The 22176-nt window shown below is 52.8% G+C and overlaps 1 protein-coding gene across 3 annotated transcripts in view; it reads right to left on the bottom strand.

Annotated features, from left to right (window-relative positions):
* Positions 1-22176, bottom strand: part of SDK1 (sidekick cell adhesion molecule 1) — a 965237-nt gene that overhangs the window by 92832 nt on the left and 850229 nt on the right. For all 3 annotated transcript variants that reach the window (XM_055346825.2, XM_055346826.2, XM_055346828.2), the window contains 2 exons: positions 14453-14556; positions 11150-11220 (listed from right to left, as the gene is read on the bottom strand). In XM_055346825.2, coding sequence (XP_055202800.1) covers positions 11150-11220; positions 14453-14556 — 175 coding nt within the window. The remainder of the gene's footprint in view (positions 1-11149; positions 11221-14452; positions 14557-22176) is intronic.

The following is a 22176-nucleotide window of genomic DNA, read 5'->3' as shown; positions in this document are numbered from 1 at the left end:
ACGCGCAAGTCTAAGCCCTGTTGCCTGTGAACCTGACCTTATCTGGAAATAGGGTCTTTGCACGTGCAATTGGTTTTGACAAGGTCACACTGGATTAGGGGAGGGTCCTAATTTGATGAGTGGAGGGAAATTATGAGAAGAGGGAAGTTTGGACACAGGACACACGGGGGGAACACCCGATGAAGACGGCGACAGAGACTGGAGTAATGCATCTATAAGTGAAAAACGCCAAGAGTTGTCATCGGCCACTGGAAGCTGGAAGAGGCAGGAAGGATCCTCCCTGGAGCCCTCAGAGGGAGCAGGACCCTGCCGACACCTTGAATTTGGACTTTTGGCCCCCAGAGCTGTGAGAGAATAAGGCTCTGCCCTTTCCAACCACCTAATGCGTAGTAACTTGTTTTGCAGCCCCCGGTAAATAACACATCCTTGCAATCCAAACTCTCTCTGGTCCTCACTATCTGAACCCAGGCACCAGAAGGGGTTGGATGTTTAGAGAAATCGCTTTCTCTTTGGACTCTTGCTACTCACGAGGCAAAACCCAAATGTGGAGGAAGCGGTGTTCTTTGCTCCCCAGGCTCTCCTACAGAATGGCTTGGACAGTGAGGGGGGCTTGCACTGTGGTAGCAACGAGGAACAAGACTCACGCGTTCAACACTCACGCATGCAGCATGCGACACGCACATGCCAGAGGGGCACTGTGTGTACCTGGCAGACTCAGGAGGTTTTCCAAAATGAGGCCTGCTACCATGTTAGCTCAAGCAGTCCCCAGGCCACTGCCATGCAGGGCTGCCAGCAGCTGTCCCTCTCTGCGGACTTTCTGACACCCCTGTGATGATCCCAATTCAGGAACAGCACGACGGGATATAATCCCCCCTCAGACGCAGAAAAGCATAATGGCAACAACTGAGTGAACTTGCTGGGTCTTTGCAATCCGTGTCTGAGAGGCCCTGCAAACCCACACCCTTAGACACTACTCCAGCCTGGACACAGCTCCGCTCCTGACGCAGGGGTGTCGGATCCCAGTGAGCAAACCCAGGGGCTGAGAGAGCTGTCGTCTGGGGGGTGGGGGCGCGTCTGAGTCCCCTGTGTTCCCCCCACGGTGTGCTTGTCAATGCCCCACAGCCCTCTTCAATTTTACAGAAAGTTACAAGGGTCACATATCCATCCTGCGGGCTTGCAGGCCCAGGTCCGAGGACTCCCGCTGCCCACCACAGACCAGAGACGGGGAAATGGCACTGCCCGGCACTTGGCTCCAAATTCTCAAATGGACGGTGGAGTTGGCCTATCATCTGGGAGGGACTTTTTTTCTGCTGGCTTTTCCTTTTCTCTCTTTACCCTTCACTGGCCACCACCAGCGGATGAAGGGACCTTGGTGGTGGCTCTTCTCCAGCCTCTCTACTCTGGCCCTGGCTGGCCGCCTTCATGGGGCTGGGGCGTGCTCAGCTACCAGGCCAGAACCGCCGAACCAGAGCCCGGGACTTCAATGTTAAATGAGGCTCTCTTGTTTTTTTGCTTTTTTTAAAGCTATAAAAAAACAAGACACCCAGCTAAATCAGAATCTGAAAATGATTGTTCTGGAATTCAGATGTAACTGGGCATCCCAGGTTTTCTCTGGATACCCGCTCCCTCCCCGGTGCTGCTTGCCTTCCATCGGGACAATCAACAGATGGAAAAGCTTTTCAAAGCGCCTCCAGTAATAGAGCTAGAGAAACAAAGCAGAAAGCGAGCCAGCACAGATGAGGGACTCTCCAGGGTGCGGTGTACCCGAGGCGGCGGCAGACGATCAGCAAGGCACGGCAGGGTCCCTGGGGCACGTGGCCGCCCCATCCGTCCACACCCTGTGGCCACTGACCCCTTTCTCCAGCAGGGACCCCTTTCTCCAGCAGGGACCCCTTCACCGGCTCAAGGAGTTCCCAGCACTACTCAACTTGCCAGGAAAACAATAAAATCCAAACCTGACCAGGGAGCTATGAGTTTGGGAAGCTGAGAGCTGGCAGAAAAGGAAGGAGTGAGAATTAGAGGCACAGTCCAGAGGCTGGATAGGGGAACAGGTGGGGGAGGCTACAGTGCCTGCTGATTTTACTAAATGCTCTTTTCCTTTTCTATGATTTTGACGACAAAGCAGTGTTTGGGACGCCGGCAACAGTCACTCACAGGAGTCCTGGGCTGCTCACTTGCTCTTTCTCCAGCTCCCCCATGCCCGGCCGCCAGTCCTGCTCTGCACCCCATCCCTTAGGGCTGGGCATGTCAGACAGTCTCCTAAAAACTGGGGGTGCTGATGGGGTTCATATTCGGTTTCCTCCCTGTGGAGTCTATAGAATCACATTCAGAGCAGCTTTTAGGTTTTCAGTTGTTTCACTCTTAGTCTTTAAAAATTAGTCCCTTGTGCTAGGAGTGGGCACTGGTCAGTGTTACATGCAACTGCAAACTGGCTCCCGACAGTGTCGTGATGAAAGCACCACCAGAGATGTGGGGGCGTGGTGGAAATCCTGTGTGTGCATAACACACACACACTTGCACATCCACTCACATCACCACACAAGGGGGCTCTGGGTAGTCTGTTCTTTCTTTTTTTTTGAGACAGGATCTCACCCTGTCACCCAGGCCGGAGTGCAGGGGTGCGATCAGAGCTCACTGCAGCCTTGACCTCCTGGACTCAAGCGATCCTCCTGCCTCAGCCTCCCGAGTAGCTGGGACTACAGACCTGCACCACCACACCCGGCTAATTTTTAAATTTTCTGTAGAGATGAGGTCTCACCATGTTGCCCAGGCTGGTCTCGAACTCCTGGGCTTAGGTGATCCTGCAGTTTGCTCTTTCAAACTCTAGCCCTGGTTATCTCATGGGCCACAGCTGAGACTGAAATTAAAACCCTTATTCTGTAAGGCATCCTTCTTCAAACACAACTGTTAGCCACACTGAAATAGAAGGTTTACTTAACCTCCTTCTTAGAAGAAATACAATGAATGGAAAAGCTGGAAAAGTCGGTATGTGAGACTGAAGAGAGGCGATTCTCCGCAGGCCATCCGGATTTCAGAAAGAGGAGACAGAGTGGTTTCTGCACTGAGCCCCAAGGAAGTGTCCTCCATGGCCATTTGCTTTCCATGGTCATTCTGCTGACCCTAAAGAATACAGCGCATCTGTCTTGTGTGACTCGGGCCACTGCAAAGAGGTGGCTCTAAGGGAGGCATGAGAGCTCTGTGCCCAGGAGCCCTCCCGCAGGGAGGGAGGGCAGTGCCACAGCCACCAGGAAGGCCTGGTGCTGTGGCTCCTTGAAAAGCTGCACCTGTCTCCTCACACTGACTCACCAAGAGCTCAGGGCATCTTACTGGGGGAATGCACGCAAACACTGAGCTCCGCCCCTTGGGGAATGTATTCCAGCCTTGCCGTCTCATTGCATCTAGGAGATCTCCTGAGCTATAGTGCACCGGGTGCCAGAGACTGAGTGAGGAAGGCGGCTCTGAAGCCTCAGAGAGGGCGAGCTCACTGCCGGGAAGAACTGGAGGATAACTGCATGGAATGGCGTTTGAGCTGCCCTTGGAGGAGGAGGGGGCTTTTGATGAGGGGAGAAGGGCTGGCCCTCTGCGAGGCGGGCACAGTGCCTGGTGTAGCCCCACTAGACGGGAGCGAGGGGTGTGAAGGGCAGGGGCAGGTCTGGGTGGGTCTAGGAGCAGCAGCCAGGCTACAGGTACAGTTCCCAGTGCCTGAGCCAGGACTAGCCCAGGTGCCGGGTCATTCCCCACTTGGGTGGGCTCCCCAGAAGGAGACTGGCCAGAACGGAGCTTCCTCCAATCCACCGGAGCCATGGATGGGCTTGGTGGGTTCCTGGGTTACTGCTACTCCCGGTAACAACCAGTCTTGCAAAAATGCACAGACAGGAGCCCTTTGCTGAATGAGAGATGGCAGTGACTTCCAAGACCCTGGGGGCTTCTGACTTTCCTCTCCTGGGCACCTGACAACCACACAGCAACAGGTCCCCGCTAGCGGCTCTCACGCAGCACACGCCTGCGCACCCAGAGAGCCGGATTGTTTTGCCCAAGGCTCCTGGTCCACCCAGATGGTCCCAGGCGGTCCTGCCGGGAGTCCTGTCCTTGCTGTTCACACTGGTGGTGGGGTGGGAGTGGCTGGAGTCTGGGCAGTGAAGATGAGAGACCTCAGCTTCCATTTCTGGGCTCTGGACTGACTATCAGCATGACGAAGAGGCGAGCAGACAGATCAAAAGCTTACAGCAGGGGCTCTGTAAGTACCAGCCAAGCAACCTCGCCCTGAGGTCACCTTCAAAGCCTCCCTCTAGCCCCAGAATAGACCTGCAGCAGCTCGAGGAACTGGTACCTCAGAAGGAAGACTGCAGAGGCCTTCAGCCAGCTCTGCAGATGCACAGACAAGACAGGATTACAGAGAGTGCAATTTACTTCTGGGGGAGGAGGGAAGCTCGGGTGGGGTGAGGAAGGCTGGATTCAATTCACCAAAACTATCAACTAAGCAGGAAGTTAGGAGGTTGGGAAAATAAAAATGTTCTCCCTGGGCCCAAGTGTGGTTTCCCAGCCTCTGGGGCTGGAAGATGGAGGGGAAGGGGCCGAAGATTACTGATCTTGGACTCACAGATATTTCTAGCCAAGGTGAATGAGACGATTTAGCGGTATAAGAAATGGCCAATCTGCCTCGCCCAACAGACACAGTGTCCATCAGCCACCGGGCTGGGGCCACATTTGGCCAACAGGCTAACTGATGCTGTTTGCACCAGAAATCACTGAAGAGTCAAAATGCAACCCCTCCCGGCAGGAGTCTTCCAGGCCTGCGGAGGGGGTACAGGCGGCCGTACCCCCAGAGGGTAGCTTCCTTGAAGGCAGCAGCTGGCGGAGGCCACTCTGTTAGCAGGTGTCATCTTCCCAGTGGGAGCCTCACTTATAAAGGGTCCGGTGGCTTCACAGAGATGCCCGGGCCTGCCTGCATGGGGTTCTGAACTGGATTCAACCATACTTTCCATTCCTGGACTTTGGGATTAACCTGTCTGTAATCTGTGAAAGAGGCTCTCCAACTCCGGAGGTGCTTGGAGGCATCAGCAGGGCAGCTCCATGGAACCCATGAGGTCAAGGTCAGGCTCTAGATTTGGGTCCTGGCCTTGCAGCCACCTTGCAGTATAAGCTTGGGCTGGCTGCTCAAACTCCCAGGCTCAACCCTGTGCCCAAGACAGGCAGAAGTCTGGCCAGATGGTCTCCAGAGTATTATATGACTTGAAACAAAAGGTTCGCTGTGCACCACAGACCCGTGTCCCCAGCCCTTCGCATGTCTCTGACTCTGCATATGGCCAGGGGCAGGCCACGTTCAGGTCTTGTTCATGTTTAGATGCCCAGAGCACCTGGGCCAGGCCTCAGCCATGGCGGATGCTCAGTCAGAGCCCTGGGGTGGAGTGCGACTTGCCGGAGTTCAACATGACCTCATCTGTGTGTCACTGCACCCTGGCTTGGCCATCTGTGTGGAGAGAAGCTTGAAGGGAACTGGGAGTCCCGCCTCAAAACACCTTCCCTCTGCCTGCCACGCCTCAGAAATTCGCCAGCAGCCTCCTGGAGGTTCTTCATTTTTCAAAAGCCCGTTTTTCTGTTGTTGCTGTTGTTGTTTTTGTTTTTTTCAAGACGGAGTCTTGCTCCGCCGCCAGGCTGGAGTGCAGTGGTGTCATCTTGGCTCACCGCAACCTCCTGGGTTGCTCACTGCAGCCTCTCGGGTTCAAGCAATTCTCCTACCTCAGCCTGAGTAGCTGGGACTATAGGTGCCCGCCACTACGCCTGGCTAATTTTTGTATTTTTGGTAGAGATGGGGTTTCACCATGTTGGCCACGATGGTCTCAATCTCTTGACCTCGTGATCTGCCCGCCTCAGCCTCCCAAAGTGCTGGGATTACAGGCGTGCCACAGCAAAAGAGCCTGTTTAAATGCAAATGACCTGGTAGGAGTGTGCCTGGGTTTTATCACCAGGTAGGGGAGGCAGGAAGAAGTCAATGCTCTGGGGAAGACCCAGGAGGGTGGGCACCTTGGAGGCCACAGAGTTGAGTGGAGGGAAGGCCTGGGGGTAGGAGGAGGCAGGACCTGCAGGGAAAGCCTCTCTCCTTCCAGCTGCCTGAACGGTGACCTTGGACCCTCTGCTGTTGCTGGCCTCTGTGGAACCTCCCACCCAGCTCTCTCTGCTGAGGTAGGGGAGCAGCAGGGCAGGGCCTAACTCTCCTAGTTCTAGAGACAGGGAGCTGGGCTGAGGGAGGCTCAACCACATGCCACTGTCTCCTGCGAGTTCAGGCAGAGCAGGTGCCCAAATCCAAATCTGATCCGGCCACCGTGGTCCCCCGGGCTGGAAGCTCAGTGAAACCACCTGAGCTTTCACTTTCCATCCTGTGCCTTCTGCTTTGTGGAGAGTAGAACAGGGATTCTCTCCAGAGTTTGGTCCTGATGGTTCTGAGAGCACAGGAGGCTCAACACGCAATACCCGTGAGACACAACATCAAACACCAGTGACGTCACCCGTGAGCCTTTCCTCAGGCTGTGCCGGGGGCCACGCGCTTCTCCAGCCTTTCACTGCAGGGGCCTGGCAGTCCTGCCAAGTGCCCCTCTGGCCAGAGTTAGTTTCGTTCCTTCTGCTGTCTTCCTAGCAATGCCTTAAAGAGCCCACTGCGCTTAATGAAAGCTCTTCACATTCCGTGGCCTGCCTCGGTCCCCTCTGGAACTCAGCACCCCATGCAGGCGTTGGTCCTCTGTGGGTGGCACAAGTGAAGAGAAAAAGAAACAGCCCCAAGATGTGTTCTGAAGCGGCGGGATGCCTCCCCGCCTTTGCCCAGGCAGATGTAACCCTCCTCTGGGAAGGTGGCTTTTACACTGAGAGCCTCCCGCATGGTGTGATCAATTGCTTGGGATTTTTTTCTTTGCTAGAAAACAGTCTCAAAACCCACTTACAGGCTGGGCAGCGGCTCATACCCGTAATCCCAGCACTTTGGGAGGTCAAGGAAGGAGGATCACTTGAGTCCAGGAGTTTAAGACCAGCCTGGGAAATACAGTGAGACTCCATCTCTATGAAATTTTTTGAAGAAGTAGCCAAGCATGGTGGTGCACACCTGCAGTCCTAGACATTGGGGAGGCTGAGGTGGGAGGATTGCTTGAGCCCAGGAGTTGGAGGCTACAGTGAGCTATGATTGCGCCACTGCACTCCAACCTGGGTGACAGGGAAAGACCCTGTCTTTAAAAGAAAACACAAGGCTGGGCATGGTGGCTCATGCCTGTAATCCCAGCACTTTGGGAGACCAAGGTGGGTGGATCACCTGAGGTCAGGGGTTTGAGACAAGCCTGGCCAACATGATGAAATCCTGTCTCTACCGAAAATACAAAAATTAGCCAGGCATGGTGGTGCAGGCCTGTAATCCCAGCTACTTAGAAGGCTGAGGCAGAAGAATCACCTGAACTCAGGAGGCAGAGGTTGCAGTGAGCCGAGATCGTACCACTGCACTCCACCCTGGAAGACAGAAGGAGTTCTAATCCTTAGCTTTCAAACAGAACTGGATCCCATGAAAGGCAAGGATTGACTGTCCTACTAAGAATAATCAAGCCTGACAGTCTACTAAGGGAGGCATTTAAATGGGTCTATAAGCCTTGAAATTACAGCCCGTGTTTGTTTGTTTGTTTGTTTGTTTTGAGACAAGGTTTTGCTGTTGTTGCCCAGGCTGGAGTGCAATGGTGCCATCTCGGCTCACTGCAACCTCCACCTCCTGGGTTTAAGCAGTTCTCCTGCCTGAGCCTCCCGAGTAGCTGGGATTACAGGCGCCCACCACCACGCCCGGCTAATTTTTGTATTTTTAGTAGAGACAGAATTTCACCATGTTGGCCAGGCTGGTCTTGAACTCCTGACCTCAGGTGATCCACCCGCCTCAGCCTACCAAAGTGCCGGCCCTGTGTTTGCATTTTTAAAGAAATTACTAAAAAAACAAAACCAAACAAAACAAAAAACACAAAAGGTTTACAGGTGAAACATTTTATTTGGAATGCAAATCTATATTTAAACCTAGTTTTTTTTTCTTTGTTCTGTTTGTTCTAATGCAGTAAATTACTCATAATTTTAATTATACTTCAATTGCCTGGCAGTTGACAAGCATTTATTTCTACAGGACGTTGTATTGACCACCTCCTGCTCTGGTCTTCTTGCAATTAGTTTGTTCTGTTGGGCTCTGGAGGGGGACGGCTGATGCACACACCAGCCCAGCTCCTCCAGGCGGCACTAGGCATGTCCCTGAGCTGTCCAGCAGCACCAAGGAGAGCTCGAGCCCTGCACCGTCCACTGGGGCTGACAGCAAGTGATGCCTTCACAACCATTGTTTGGAGGAGGTGACGCATCCCAGCCCTGATGCTCACTGCCTTTATAGGAAAGGAGCTTACCTAGGTAAGGTATTGGCAGGCTGCCGCCACGTCTACAAAGAAAATGTGAATTTTCTGGTAGGATTCAGCATGGTACAAAGTGCCAATGTTCTTGTGATTGACTGTGTTGGTGCAGGCTGGGAAACGAGCACTTGGGACTTTGCGTTTCCAATTTGAATGTCTCTGACCTCCCACCGGAGACCCTCACGGGAGTCAGGGCTGAAGCTCGGGTCTGGCGGTCTAGCGGCCCTCAAAGACTGGAGATGTTGTGTGAGACCTGAGCTCACCTTTGTGACCTTCTGTTCTTACAAAGGAGGAACCTGGAGCCAGAGGGGCCTCTCAGGGCCACAGTCACCCGATGGCAAGTTGCGGGTGGGTCCTTCGTCACTTTTCCAGTGGCTCCCAGACAGATCAGGGGCTGTGGCTTCCCAGGGGCAGAGGTGGGGCCCAGGCTGTTTTCGTGGTTCCCACTCTGGCCCCCCTATGCTCTGGTAAGCTCAGTAGGGCTGAGTGCCACAGAAGTGCTCTTCCAGTTCCACCAGGAGACACTGGGACATTCTTTCATTGCCTGGAAAGGTTCCTATCCTACCCAGAGAAGCTGGATCCCTTAGCAAGAGAAAGGCAGCCGAGACGCGGCCCCGCACACCTCCATGGACACTTGAAGGAGATGACACACTCTTCACAGAACCCAGCTTGTTAAACGCCTACTCTCCATCCCTCAGATAAGTGGCAGCAGCAAGTGATATCAGGTTGAATCACATAAATTGCCACTTTCATACCTCAAACATGGTCATATTTCATAGGATCATACAGCAAGAGGGTGAAAGCGGAGCCCCTCCCAAGCTCCCCCTGGCTGGCCCCACCCACAGCCCAGCCTGGCTCTGCTCACCGGGTTCCTCTCTGGCATCTCTAGCACTATGCACCTCAAGCCCATGCCCAGGAAGGCTGCGGCTGGCGCTGCTCACTCAGCACGTCTCTCTCCCGGCCCAGCAGGCATCTCTGGCACCTCCTGTCCTAGCCTGGTCCTGGGCCTCATCCTCCATGCTGCAAAGTGAAGCCACTGTCCCTTGGAGTGGCCCTTCTGCAGGGCCCTGGGAGATGCTCTGTCTGGGACACCTGCTGGTGGCCTCGGCTGTGTTTCCCAGCATCCCTTCCGTTTCCCGCAGCCCCTCCTTTCCACAGGACCCCTTCCTGCCTCCGCTGCACCGGCGGAGGGCATGTGGCCGGGACATCCCCTCGCTCTCCAAGGCCATGTCTAGACCACTGTTCCCCTCTTGATTTTCTCCTGACTTCCCAAACCATCATTCCCACCTGCTGCCTCAGGCACCCTGCCATTGTCCTTGAGGACAGCTTCAGCCCCAAGGAAGAATCTCGTGCCCACCAGACTGCCCTCCTGACCCCAGCTCGCAGCAGCCACTCCTAGGCTGACCTGGCCTCGTGCCGTACCCACCCCATGCTGGCCCCATCCCACTGTGTTCCCAGCTTCCTGGCACAGCAGCCCCCATTCTGGCCTCAGGAACCTCCCTGTGGGCCAGAAACTTTGACTCCGCCCTCGTGCTTTGCCCCCTGCCTGTCCATCTGTTGTGTCTGCAGCCAGGCCAAGCTCTAGCCCTGGGGAAACTCAACATCTGCCTGCCCCGGATCTGGGCTACACAGGCCCTGGGCTGAGTCCTCCGCACAGCTCCCCGCCCCACTCTTCAGCTGGGATCTCCCTGGGGCCTGCAGCCCTTCCTTGGGCAGTTTTGTCCCTCTGTTATATTTGTCATCAGTGTACTTGTTAGTAAGCACTGCCCAAAATTGAAACTAAGGGAAAGAGACAGCAGCGTGTCCTTCAATGCCTTACTGGAGCATTGCTGAGCAGGCCCAACAAGGAGTGTGTGATTATCTGGAAGAATATGCCTTCATTTAACTCACTGCATGTTGGAGATTAAAGGCCTAGACTTGGCTGGGCACAGTGGCTCATGTCTGTAATCCCAGCACTTTGGGAGGCTGAGGTGGGTGGATCACCTGAGGTCAGGAGTTCAAGATCAGCCTGGTCAACATGGTGAACCCCATCTCTACTAAAAATACAAAAGTTAGTTGGGTGTAGGGGCATGCGCCTGTAATCCCAGCTACTTGGGAGGCTGAGGCAGGAGAATCGCTTGAACACGGGAGGCAGAGGTTGCAGGGAGCCTAGATTGTGCCACTGCACTCCAGCCTGGTGACAGAGTGAGACTCTGTCCCAAAATAATAATAATAATAATAATAACAACAACAACAACAACCACCACCACCACCACCACCACCACCCAGACTTTGGGAAAATATGTACAATCCGGTAGATATTTTGTCTGGTTGCAGATGACTTCTCTAGAAAAGCTAACTCCAGAGGTTGCAGTTTTGCTGCCTTGTAGGGCGATAACCAATTTGTGTATACACAGAAGCCTTGCTCCAACGTCCTCGGTGAAATGCTGAGACATACCCAGTTCCTCCAATGCTCTCAGACTGGCCTCCCCATCCTGCCGGTCCCTCCTGAATAAGGGGAGTCAAGTTCATTCTCTACGTGCATCACAGTCCTGCTTCTAATGTTTTGGAAATTACACCGAGATGATAATTGACACCATTTCCCCCTCGCATTTTTGAGTCTGAGGGTGTGTCTCCTTCGTTCTACTCTCAAACGCTTAGCTCAGGGCTCAGCTTGCAGTCCGTATCCAGCCGTCGTGGCTGAATGCGCAGGGAAATGAGAACACATTTGACAAAATGCGCGTGATTCCCCGCGCTCTTACCTGCCACTGTATCAGGACAGAGGACGTGGTGTGTGGCGTCGCTGAGACAGATCCCGGGGGCTCTCCTGGAACTGAAACACACAGGAGAGGAAAGCGGGGGTCAGGGTGGTTCTTATGTTCTGCCGCCCTTCCCAGGGCCACCCTCAGTGAGTGTGGGAGGCTGATGAGCCCTGCCTCCTTTCTTCTCCAGGGGTCCCCTTCTCCTGCCCTTCCTCGGGGCTTCCCAGAGCTTCTCCTTCAAAGCCTGTCCTCGGGATAGGAGGGAGCCAACCTTAACAATGGCCCCGAGAAACAGACCCAGACTGGGCTCTCCCTGTGGTGGACATTCCGAGAGCCACCCCTCCAGTGAGGCTGTCCTGGAGCTCTCTGGCTCAAGACCCTCCCTGCAGCGCTCAGGTCTTCTGGGAGAGCGGGGGAACTTATCTTTTTCTCTTTTCTTTAAGATACCTAGGTGAGAGCTACTTTTCCTGAATAGGACACATGATCATGCCAGGTCACTTGGTTTGAAACACTAAAGGGCTGTCAGGAAAGGAGATTGATTTCTGGTGAGGTTGCAGCTGGCTGGGACAGCAGGGTGAAGTGAAGGGGGGTCTGCCACGGTTCTGCTCTGCTCTCTGGAGGGACAAGGTTGGTTTGACCTCCGCCTATGGCCATGCCCTGCACTCTGGCCAAACTAAACTTCTTGTCATCTGCCACATCCTAGAGGTCTTCTGTGCCCCTCTTCCCTGCCTCCTCTGCTCCCTCCAAATCTGTGTGGTCCTGTCTTGGCATACTGAGCTGAACTCTTATGCCTCCCAGCTGTAAGATCCCGGGGGCCCAGCAGAAGTGCGACAAGCATTCTGTATCCAGTCCATATTCACTGAATGGAATGATGATGTTCTTCCCACAGGCACACTTGTGCATCTAGCAGATGCCTCTCCACTTAGAACCCAAGATTGGGTCCCGGGGTCACCTGCTCTGTGATTTTCCTCTGGACCTGCCAGACACCCCCTCCTCAGCCCTGGCAGTGCCTGCATCAGTCACACCTCCACCTTCCCCATTCTGTTTTAGGGATGGGTCTCCCTCCAACCCCCTTAACCTCCTGTGGTTCCAGCTTAATGGTGGGCCCTCTAGCCAGCTTCCTGACAGCCCTGGTGATACAGTAGTGCCATTACAGGGAGTTCACAATGTCCTCGAGTTGTGAGGTTGTGCAGGGAAATAGAAATCACTATAAAAAGAAACTGTTCATCAGTAAACCGTACACATACTCAGAGGACTCTCCCTATCTTGCCAAGGGTTCCCCAACCCCTGGAGAGAATCTGTGCCTGTCAGTCTCTAGATAGTGTAAGACAATACAACACAAATACAATGCAACTCCATTGCAAAGAGAAACTGCACATCCCAGGGAAGGCGATGACAAGATAGGTGCATCAAAACCCAATCTGAATATCAAAGGGTAAGACAGGTCTCTGGAGTCTGAAGAGGACCTTGAATATTTTTTTCAAAAATGGTCCTTTTGGATGCTGCCCTGGAGGTCAAAGGAGGCTGTTGCACTTTGCTTTCACACAATCTGTCAGAGAGATTACGACAATGACATCAGCTTGTGTGGGTTTTTGTTCTTTATTCTAAGATTTAGTGCTTAGTTGCAAACATTACCTCAACTGTGTTAAAGGTAAGGTTAAAATGAATGCATTTATATAGTTTTTGTTTTGTAATTTAGTTCCTGCAAAGCCTTTCCCTTGTGGTTTAGTGTGAAATTGGTCCCCACTTTAAGTAGATTAACCGGAAAGGCTTTTCCAGTTCCAAGTAGCTTTCACCTCCAGGTTTGCTACAATAAAGTGGTGCAGTATTTGCATGTAACCTGCACACATCCTCCCGAATACTTTAAATTATTTCTAGGTGTAACCTGCACACATCCTCCCGAATACTTTAAATCATTTCTAGGTTACTCATCAGTCCTCCTACAATGTTATAATTTGTGATACTGTTACATAACAATGTTACAATGTTATAATTGTAGGAGCTCTCATGAGTAATCTAGAAATTGTACAAGGTCATAACACTCTCCAAACAAATACACAGTCATTACACTGTATATCTTTAATTTGTATTTTTAACTTTTTTTCTGAACACTTCAATCCACAGTTGGTTGAATCTAAGGATGTGGGACCCCTGGACAGTGAGCTCCTGGGGCTGAGCCCGGCTCCTCAGGGCCCAGCAGGGCTCACTAGGGCCCTGGACCACCCCATACACCCAGGACGGCTCCTCTCTTTCTCACTGGCTTTCCCCAAAGCTCCAATAAACTCCCAGGATTTGTGCTCAGAAAAGAGCTGGATGAGAGGCAGGAGCCACAGAAGCCAGCCAGTGCTTTTCCAGGGGCAAGTGTACTTTTCCTGGGAGCACAGCTGGGGCCTGTCGGAGGCTCTTGCAGGTTCTGCTCTGCTGGGAGTGCAGGGTTTGCAGCAAAACAGCCTCTGTGAGTTGCTGAGAAGCTGGGAATGGTTTGCTCAACCCCTCTGCTGGTCCCTGAGGCCAAGGGAGGCCTATGTGGGAGAAACCACACTTCCAGGTCATCGAGAGAGCAGAAGTGGAGATGTGAGGTCACAGGGTGAGCCAGTTGGAAATTGGTTTATTGGAAAATTCTTCCACTGGAGCGTTAAATGGAAAAGACAGTGCTTTGGGGATAGGTTGCGGGAATGATGATGAAACGCTGCTGGGTGAACTAAGTACTTGGTTTCCAGCCTGGGAGCTGAGCTATTACCCACCATCCACTCTTTTCCATCCCACCCATCCTGTGATCACCGCTGGACGCGGCTGATAGAGCTGCCTCCTGGGCTCGCCACAGGCCTGGGCCACATAGAATAACAATCCATCTTCAGGCCCGACGCCGCCGAGGTAGGACGGAGCGGCTGAAAACGCCACCTGGAGCTCTGAGGAGACCTCACTTCCCATCACTTACCTGCGCTGTTGTCAAAGAGTGGCTCGTGAATGAGAAAAATTGGGAAAATCTCTTAAAACCCAGCTACCCGCTGACATTTATTTTTAATGACCCTATCAATTATTCAATTTCTGGGATGCTAATGGATAGTAGGGGCTTTGGAAGCCAATCAAAGAAACTTCCATTCCATTTGGAAGCCCTTGAAACCTTGATTTATGACCACAGGCTGTGTGGAAACCCTCCGAGCTGTCTGTCACTAATGGAATTCTACTGCTTGCCACCGCTCCCTGGTGACCCCTTTCTGGCTCAAGACGAAAGCGTGGCCTAAGTGTCTTGGGCTCCAGGGGCAGTGGCCAGGAACGCGGTCTGGGCCCCGGGTTGCTCACCATCCTGCAGCGTGGTCACCGCCTCTGTCTCTGAACTGAAGTCACTGTCCCCAATGTCGTTGGTGGCTTTCAGGCGCAGCTTGTAGGAGGTGAAGGGCCTCAGTCTGCAATGTGGAAGAGACCGTGACTGCCGGGGCCCTGCCACCCTGTCCTGCCCTCAGGCATTCCTGGTGAAGCCCTGGGAAGAGGGGCAAATCCCTCCCCTGCCCTGAGAGCTCTGGGCTCCTGTGTGGGCCCGAGACAGCTTAGCAAGGAGGCTGTTCTTGGGTCGGACCCAATCACTTCCTAGGTGCAATGAGCAGGGGCTTGAAGGGGACCCTGGACCTCTCCTGGGAGAAGCCTTTGAACACCTGGACGGTCGAAATCATCAGGGAGAAAGGAGCTGCACAGAGGGCAGGGAGTGCAGGGCGTCCTGGCCAGGGGGAAGATTCTGCTCAGGGCTCCTCGGGGAGGCAGTGCCAACCCCTCACTGGAGCCACCCCTGCACTCTAGTCGGCACATCACTGCTCTCCAAGGGATCCAGAGAATTCCTCAGGAAGAGCTAATTCCCCAGGCCCTTGTGCTGATCCGGAGTATAAAATGAGTTCCTGCCTGATTCTCACGCTCCATCCTCCTGGAGCTCTTTACTGGGCCAGACCCAGCCTTGCAGCGTTCTCTAAGGTCCACTTCCTGCCCGGCTGCAGGCAGAGACCCATCAGCCCCGCATCCCTACCATTCACTGGGGCTGACACGGTGCCAGGCGCTTGGCAAGTGCAACCCCTTTCAACTCACACGAGCTCTGGGAGAGGAGGCATCATTATTCCCATTTCAAGGATGATAAAACTGAGGCCCACTGCTACAGGACTAGTAAATGGCAATATTCACATGTCACTTTACAAAAGAACACATCCCTGTCAAGCATCCAAGTGAAAAATGCCCCCAGCCCGTCGATGGAGATTTTAACGGGACTAATGTTTCCCTGAGGTGCCTTCTGTTGTTAGCACTTCAGGCCTGCTTCCATCTGCCCACCCACCTTCCTCCCTCCCTTTCTTCCTCCCTCCCTCCCCACTCCTTGCTGCCTTCTCTCCCCTCTTCCTCCCTTCCTGCTTTCCTTCCTTCCTTCTTCCCTTCCCTCCTTCCTTCTCTCCCTTCCACCTCCCTTCCCTCCTTTTCTCTTGTCTTCCTTCCCTCCTTTTCTTCATTCCTCCCTCCCTCCCCTCATTCCTTCTTTCTCTCCCTTCTTTCTCCCTTCCCACTTTCCTTCCTTCTTCCCTTCTCTCCTTCCTTCTCTCCCTTCCACCTCCCTTCCCTTTCTTCCTTCCCCTCCTTCATTCTTCCTTCCTTCCGTCCGTCCGTCCAGCTATTCCACATGCAATGGGGCTCCTGTGCCAAGCCCCATGCCATGCCTGAGACTAAGACTTCAGCCAAACTCTTCTGTGCAGACAATGCTGGGATCTTGGTGAAGCCCCAGCCGGTCAGGGACCCGCCCTGCAACCCAGTCACTGGCTGGTTCCTCTCAGATGCCCTTCATTCGACTTCCGAATGAGCAAGTGAGGAAACTGCTCTGTTCTCCTCCCTGGCGGGCAGCGGCTCTTCATAGATGAGGGCTCCACCCTCCTCAGTTTCCAGACCAGAAAACTCGGGGTGCCTCAGGACTCTTAACCTCTGTTACCCATGTCTAAAAGTCTCAACTATCACTCTAAACCGAAGCCCTCATCACCTGAAAACCAGTCTTCTGTCCTCACTCCCAGTGGAATCTGTAAACCAGTGGCTTTCAAACGGAGCCCTGTGGACCCCCAGGACTCTGAAGCCTCTGAAGTCCAGAGCCCCACACAGCCCCCATCAGCCAACAAGAGCTCCATGCCCATCAGGTTTATGCATTCGGCCTGGGTCACATTTGGTTTAAAGGAAGGATTCTGCTTTTTAGAAAACTGATAACCATTTTTGGAAACCATGATCAGATTCTATTCCTGCTTTCAGGTCCCCGTCCAGCTTAAGACCAGGTGACACTGTTTCTCTACCAGCTCACACCTCAAGGCCTGCTTTTCCACTGCAGCCCTCCAGAACCTGGTCTGGTCTTGCTACTTCCCAGTCCCTGACCGCAGGCACATCTCAGCCCCTCTGCACTCAGCATCCACAACTGGAAAAACAGCCACAGGAGGCAGCTGGCCTTGGTCCCAGCTTTAATGGAGATGCTTCTGAAGTCCGACCATAAAAATGACCTTTGCTCCAGAGTTCTGGTAGATAGCCTTTGCTAAGTTAAAACAAACAATTTCCCCTCTGTTCCTAGCATCCTAGGAGTTATTTTGTCTCATCTGGGTGATAACCATGTGTTTTCTCCCACGACCTCCCTGCCTCGTCCCCCTGTGCCACCCACCATAGCCCCACTGGCTCCTGTACCTGGAGGCAGCAGAGTGGGCATCAGGAATGTGGACCCCAAAGTCAAACTGCCTGGCTTCTACCTCCCAGTTAACCTTGGACAGCATACTTTGCCTCAGTTTCCTTATCTGGGCTGATAATAGCACAGGCATCGTGAAACTGAGGTGAGGCTTAAACTCAGGTGAGACACTCAGCAGAGTCAGGTGTGTGGTGTGGGGCAAGCTCGCTAAGGATCAGCTGTTCCTATGGATCTGCAAGTATCCGCTCAGATGGCCCTGCCTGCTGTCCCCCGTGCCCTGTTCCTTCCCTTCATCTTCTGCATCATGATGGGTGACATTTCCTTGACGACTGTCTGTCTTTACAAGACTCAACATCCACAAGGACAGGGACCGAGTCGGCCTCCTTTCCTGCTGTACCCCAAGAGCCAAGAACACCCAGGAGGTGCTCAGATCTATGGGTGGAAGGATTGAATAAGGATGCTATTCCCCATCTGCGAAGTTTCTCAGGCTGGGGTGGGGGGTTGCCTATGAGGACACGTAAATACCAGCGTTGTATCTGGCACACAGTAGGTGTTGCAGAAATGATTTGTTTACTTATTTATTTATTTGCGATTATGCTTACTTATTGATGTATCTTTTCTCACTGGCCTCTGGCATTGAACTGTAATTATACTCAACACTCCACTGTTTAGTACTTCATGCTTTGCTATGATTTGGGGGTTTGGAGCCACACTGCAAGCTCCTTGAAACCCCTCTTTCTCCACTGTCCTGCCTGGGTCTGGCACTGAGCCGGGCACACGTGGTGTGCCATAAGTGCGTGTCAGGTGGCTGGACAAATCAGCCTGGCTCCCAGACAAATGGGTTTGGGTGCAAAGGAGGACAGAGAGCAGGGTTCTTAGCGTGAGGCCTGTGTTTTGCCGGACTCACTTCATTCAACAAGGATTGATTAAGTGTCTCTGTGAGCTGCAGGGAACACAAAATGCGGATCTGGGGGAGTTAACCCTCTCGGTGGAAGCCATGCCAGTGCCCCCGAAACCAGGCAGAAAGCAGCTCCAGCAGGCAGCCGATGGGAGCAGCAGCCCCACTGCCCAAATGAGACAGGCAGGGGGCAGTGCTATCAACCCCTCTCCTGGCTCTGCGGTACTAGCGATGGTAGCATCCTCTGTGCACTCACCCCAACCTGCCTCACGTCCCTGCAGCACTGCTCCTGTGGATGACTGGTCTACCTCCTAGGCCAAATGTTTGATCCTCAAGCCCCCCATCCCCGTTGCTCCTGCCATGCTCCCTCCTGTGGCAGAGCATGGATTTTGGTGACTCCATGATAAAGGGACAAATGCACACAGGATGCAAGAACACCCTCCTGTAACCCTTCTAACTCCTCCAAATTCTGCACTCTGTTCACACTTCCAAGCCAGCCCAAACCTCTGCTTTGGAGTGGGCTAAGCAGAATTCCAATGCCGGCTCTGCCACTACTCACTGGAGCAAGTCAGTGTCTCAGAGCCTCGCTGTATTCGGCTATGGACATGGAGATAGCAGCACCGGGGCTTCCAGGGCTGTCGTGAAAATGACATCGCATCACCCATCCTCATGGAGTCGGGTGGATCGTGGCACACAGCAGGCAATGAATAAATGTGATGTGCTCTTTCCTGTCTTCCTGAAAGCTTTCTCTGGCTCCCCCACCCTGGAGCCCTCACTTGTCCCCAGGAAGCCACTGATGCTTCCTGGTGCCTCCCCGGGCCTTTGCTCATTCCGCATGCCTCACCTCCCAAATCTCCACATACAAACTCAGAAGCTGGATAGATATAGGGAAATTTTTGAGATAATATCTGCCATCTAATCTCTTTTTTCTAATCATCCCAAACTCAGGAAATAAATAATTTGGGTAATACAGGACCCTCACTATCTGAACTTCCTATCAGAACTCTTGCTACCCCAAATCAATAACCGATATATTTAGAAAGCCAGTTTGTACTCGTACTGCCTCGGACGGCTAATCACATACACAAACTTGACCTCCACAGCCAAAGTGTTCTGGAATGGGCGTCGGGGAAGGGCATAGCTTAAGTTCCACGTTCCTGCCTCAGAGCTAAATGCAGTCTTTTAAATAGGAGGGGCTCCATTCATTCATTTTGGTTCTATTATAAAATGGATGAGTGCTGAGCATCTTTTTAAAGCGATTCACTGCTGTCTTTATTTACTTATCTGGAAGGCACTGAAAATGTTTCTTAAGAATTCACTATTGGCCGGCCATGTTAGCTCATGCCTGTAATCCCAGTACTTTGGGAGGCTGAGGTGAGAGGATCACCTGAGGCCAGGAGTTTGAGAACAGCTTGGGTAACATAGTGAGACCCTATTTCTAAAAAAAAAAATTTAAACATTAGCCAGGCATGATAGCATATGCCTGTAGTCTTAGCTACCCGGGAGGCTGAGACAGGAGGGTATCTTGAGCCTGGGAGTTGGAGGCTGCAGCGAACGATGACGGAGCTACTGCACTCCAGCCCGGGTGACAGACAAAAACAAATAAAACAACCAACCAAACAAACACAAACACTTAGACCTCACTATTGTATCACAAAGAATATCAAGCTCATTTATCATATCCTTGGCCAAGTTCATCTGATTCTTTTTTTCTTTTGAGATGGAGTCTCACTCTGTTGCCAAGGCTGGAGTTCAGTGGTATGATCTCAGCTCACTGCAATCTCCGCCGCTCAGGTTCAAGCAATTCTCCTGCCTCAACCTCCTGAGTAGCTGGGATTACAGGCGCATGCCACCATGCCTGGCTAATTTTTGTATTTTTAGTAGAGACAGGGTTTCACCATATCGGCCAGGCTGGGCTCGAACTCCTGACCTCAGGTGATCCACCCGCCTTGGCCTCCCAAAATGCTGGGATTACAGGCATGAGCCATCATGCCCAGCTCATCTGATCCTTAAATAACGATATTTTTTAAAAATTACATTATATGGAAAAAGAAAAAAAAAAGAAATCAGTAGAATGGAGCTAGGGCCGTGGTGCTGACATTCATTGAATCCCTGCTGTTTTCCATGCTCATTCCCTCTGCGCCTTTCTGTCTTCTGTTTGGACCCCCTGCACCTATCCCACGACAGAGCTCAGAGGAGGAGCTGAGCCCATCACAACCAGACGCAGAGCCACCCCCTGAGCCCGCACGGCCACTGCTCTGTCCTAAAGTGACATCCAGAACCTCCAAGTCACACTGGGCTCAGAGCCCTTCTCTTCTTCCTCTCTACTGCATTTCTGTGGGTGGCTACCCCGTCTCACAACTTCAACCACCAAGCAGACACTGGCAACACCTGAACACGTCTCAGACCCAACCCCTCTCCCTGGGGGTCTCGACCCATATTCCCTGGATGTAGTCACAGTCACCAAATTGAGACAGTTAAACTCTTAATGTTTTCTGGATACTCGCAGATGTCACACAACTGGTGAAAGTAAAATGTAGCTGTCAGGATTATTAAACAGGAAGGGAGATTATACTGTGGCAGTGTGCAAAATATCACTTTCCTGGGATTCTCCTGTGACATGTTCTCTATTGATAGGCAGAGGAAGCATTTGTCCTAGTTCTGGCCCATTAGGAAATTGACATTGGTCTCTCTCATACCAAATTAAACTGTCTGTCCTGAAACATGGACCTCTCCTTTCCAGCATGAAGTCCCGGGCACACAATTAGTCTGTTTGGTTTCAGAAGCCTTCAGGAATAGTGGCTGGATATTTTTTTTCCTTCTTTTAGATGGTTACACAAAGGGTGAGGTTATTTATATATGTGAGCACACTGCCAATTAAGCTAAGCATCCTGTGTAGTTTATTAAGTCAGGCTGGGCGCACCTGGCCATACTCCCCTGGCTGTGCCAGGAGAATTCCAGGGCTCTGGGAGGATGGTATCTGCCACTAGGAGTGCCTTCCTCTGGAGAGGAGAGAGCTGCGCCCCTTGAGTTCTGTTGCTGTAGCTCAAAGGGCAAGTGAGATGCTGGCAGGAACCTGGCGGACAGTCTGACTCTTCCGATCGCCTTATTTCTTGGCTGCCAGTTCCCTGGCGGTCAGCAATGAGGCAAACCTTGGACTCACAGAGCTGGAGGGAACAGCAGGATCCCCGCTCCAGCCCTGCCTTTCACAGATGAGAAGACAGAGTCCTAGCAGGCAGCCAAGGGTTGGACTTTTCCAAGGCCACGCAGCTACTAAGGGGAGACTGACTGTGGAAAGTTTGGTGTTCAGATGCACACGCACTGGGTTTTCAGATGTCGCAGACCCTTGTAAATTAACTGTAGGACGTGGACTGTGTCTATGGAGCCTTGACCTCTGGCTCACGGAATGTGACAACTACAAAAACCTCAGGAAATATCCCTTCCATTAAGAGACGTCGAGGCACCCGCATATGCGTTACTTAAGGTATCTCTGCCTCAATGTCTGCGTGTGTAAATTGGGAATAGTGAGAAGTCTGGGCTGTATGTCCACATGGTTGTTACAAAGATCGTATGAAATGACACACGGAAGTGGTGTTGAAAATGACAGGTGCTGGACAGGATGAGGGGATTCCGGAAATGATGATGGCAATGAGGATGGCGGTGGTGGTGGTGAAGTCCTGTCAGAGCTTTAACTGTCTGGAAGCTGAGTGACTAGATCACCAGGGAAAACACCTCAGAGGGGACATCAAGCTGGAGCTGCTGCAGCCTCGTTTTCCTAACATGAGGGGCATAACCACAGTTGTGGGGACTGAACAGCTTTTCTAAATTCCAACCCGCCAGCATACGGACCTCACCAGATGTTGTGCCCTGTAAGGGGGGAGGCCAGGCAATGGCTCTGGCCCTGCTGGAAACAAGCCCTGTGCGCAGGGACCATTCCACCTCGATTTTCAGAAGAGCAGAGGGCTGCTTGGACCATGAGACTGCAGAGGGTGACTGTGCCAGGGTGGGTCCTCTGGGGCCACAGAGAGCTGGAGCTGTGCACTGGGGCGCTGGCTTCCTTGCTGGTCTGTGGTCTCCAATGGGGGCCTGGGAGCCGCAGCATGGGTTCCCGATGGTCCGTGTGACCCTCCTTGGACTGCTCAGGGACTCTGGTCAGGATTTGCATTTGACACCCAGCTGTGCCTCCTGGGGACACCGTGTGGGGGTGGCAAAGGCGATACTGGCATCCATGGCCATGACCGTCCAAAGGGCCTTATCATCTCCAAGCCTCGCAACTCAAAGGCCAGGGAGCTGGAGACACCTGAGAGCCCATCACTTGCCCCAGATCACTCAACGGCAAAGTGGCAGAAGCCAGGCTGAGCCTGCACAGTTCCAGCTTCACAGCTCTGTACCGAGACGCCCAGTCGGCCACCCCTCCCCGGGTAAGTGCTTCGCCTCTGTCATGGGCCT

This window comes from Gorilla gorilla, chromosome 6 (assembly GCF_029281585.2).
Source record: "Gorilla gorilla gorilla isolate KB3781 chromosome 6, NHGRI_mGorGor1-v2.1_pri, whole genome shotgun sequence".
Lineage (NCBI taxonomy): Eukaryota > Metazoa > Chordata > Mammalia > Primates > Hominidae > Gorilla > Gorilla gorilla.
This window is presented reverse-complemented; position numbering and strand designations above follow the sequence as displayed.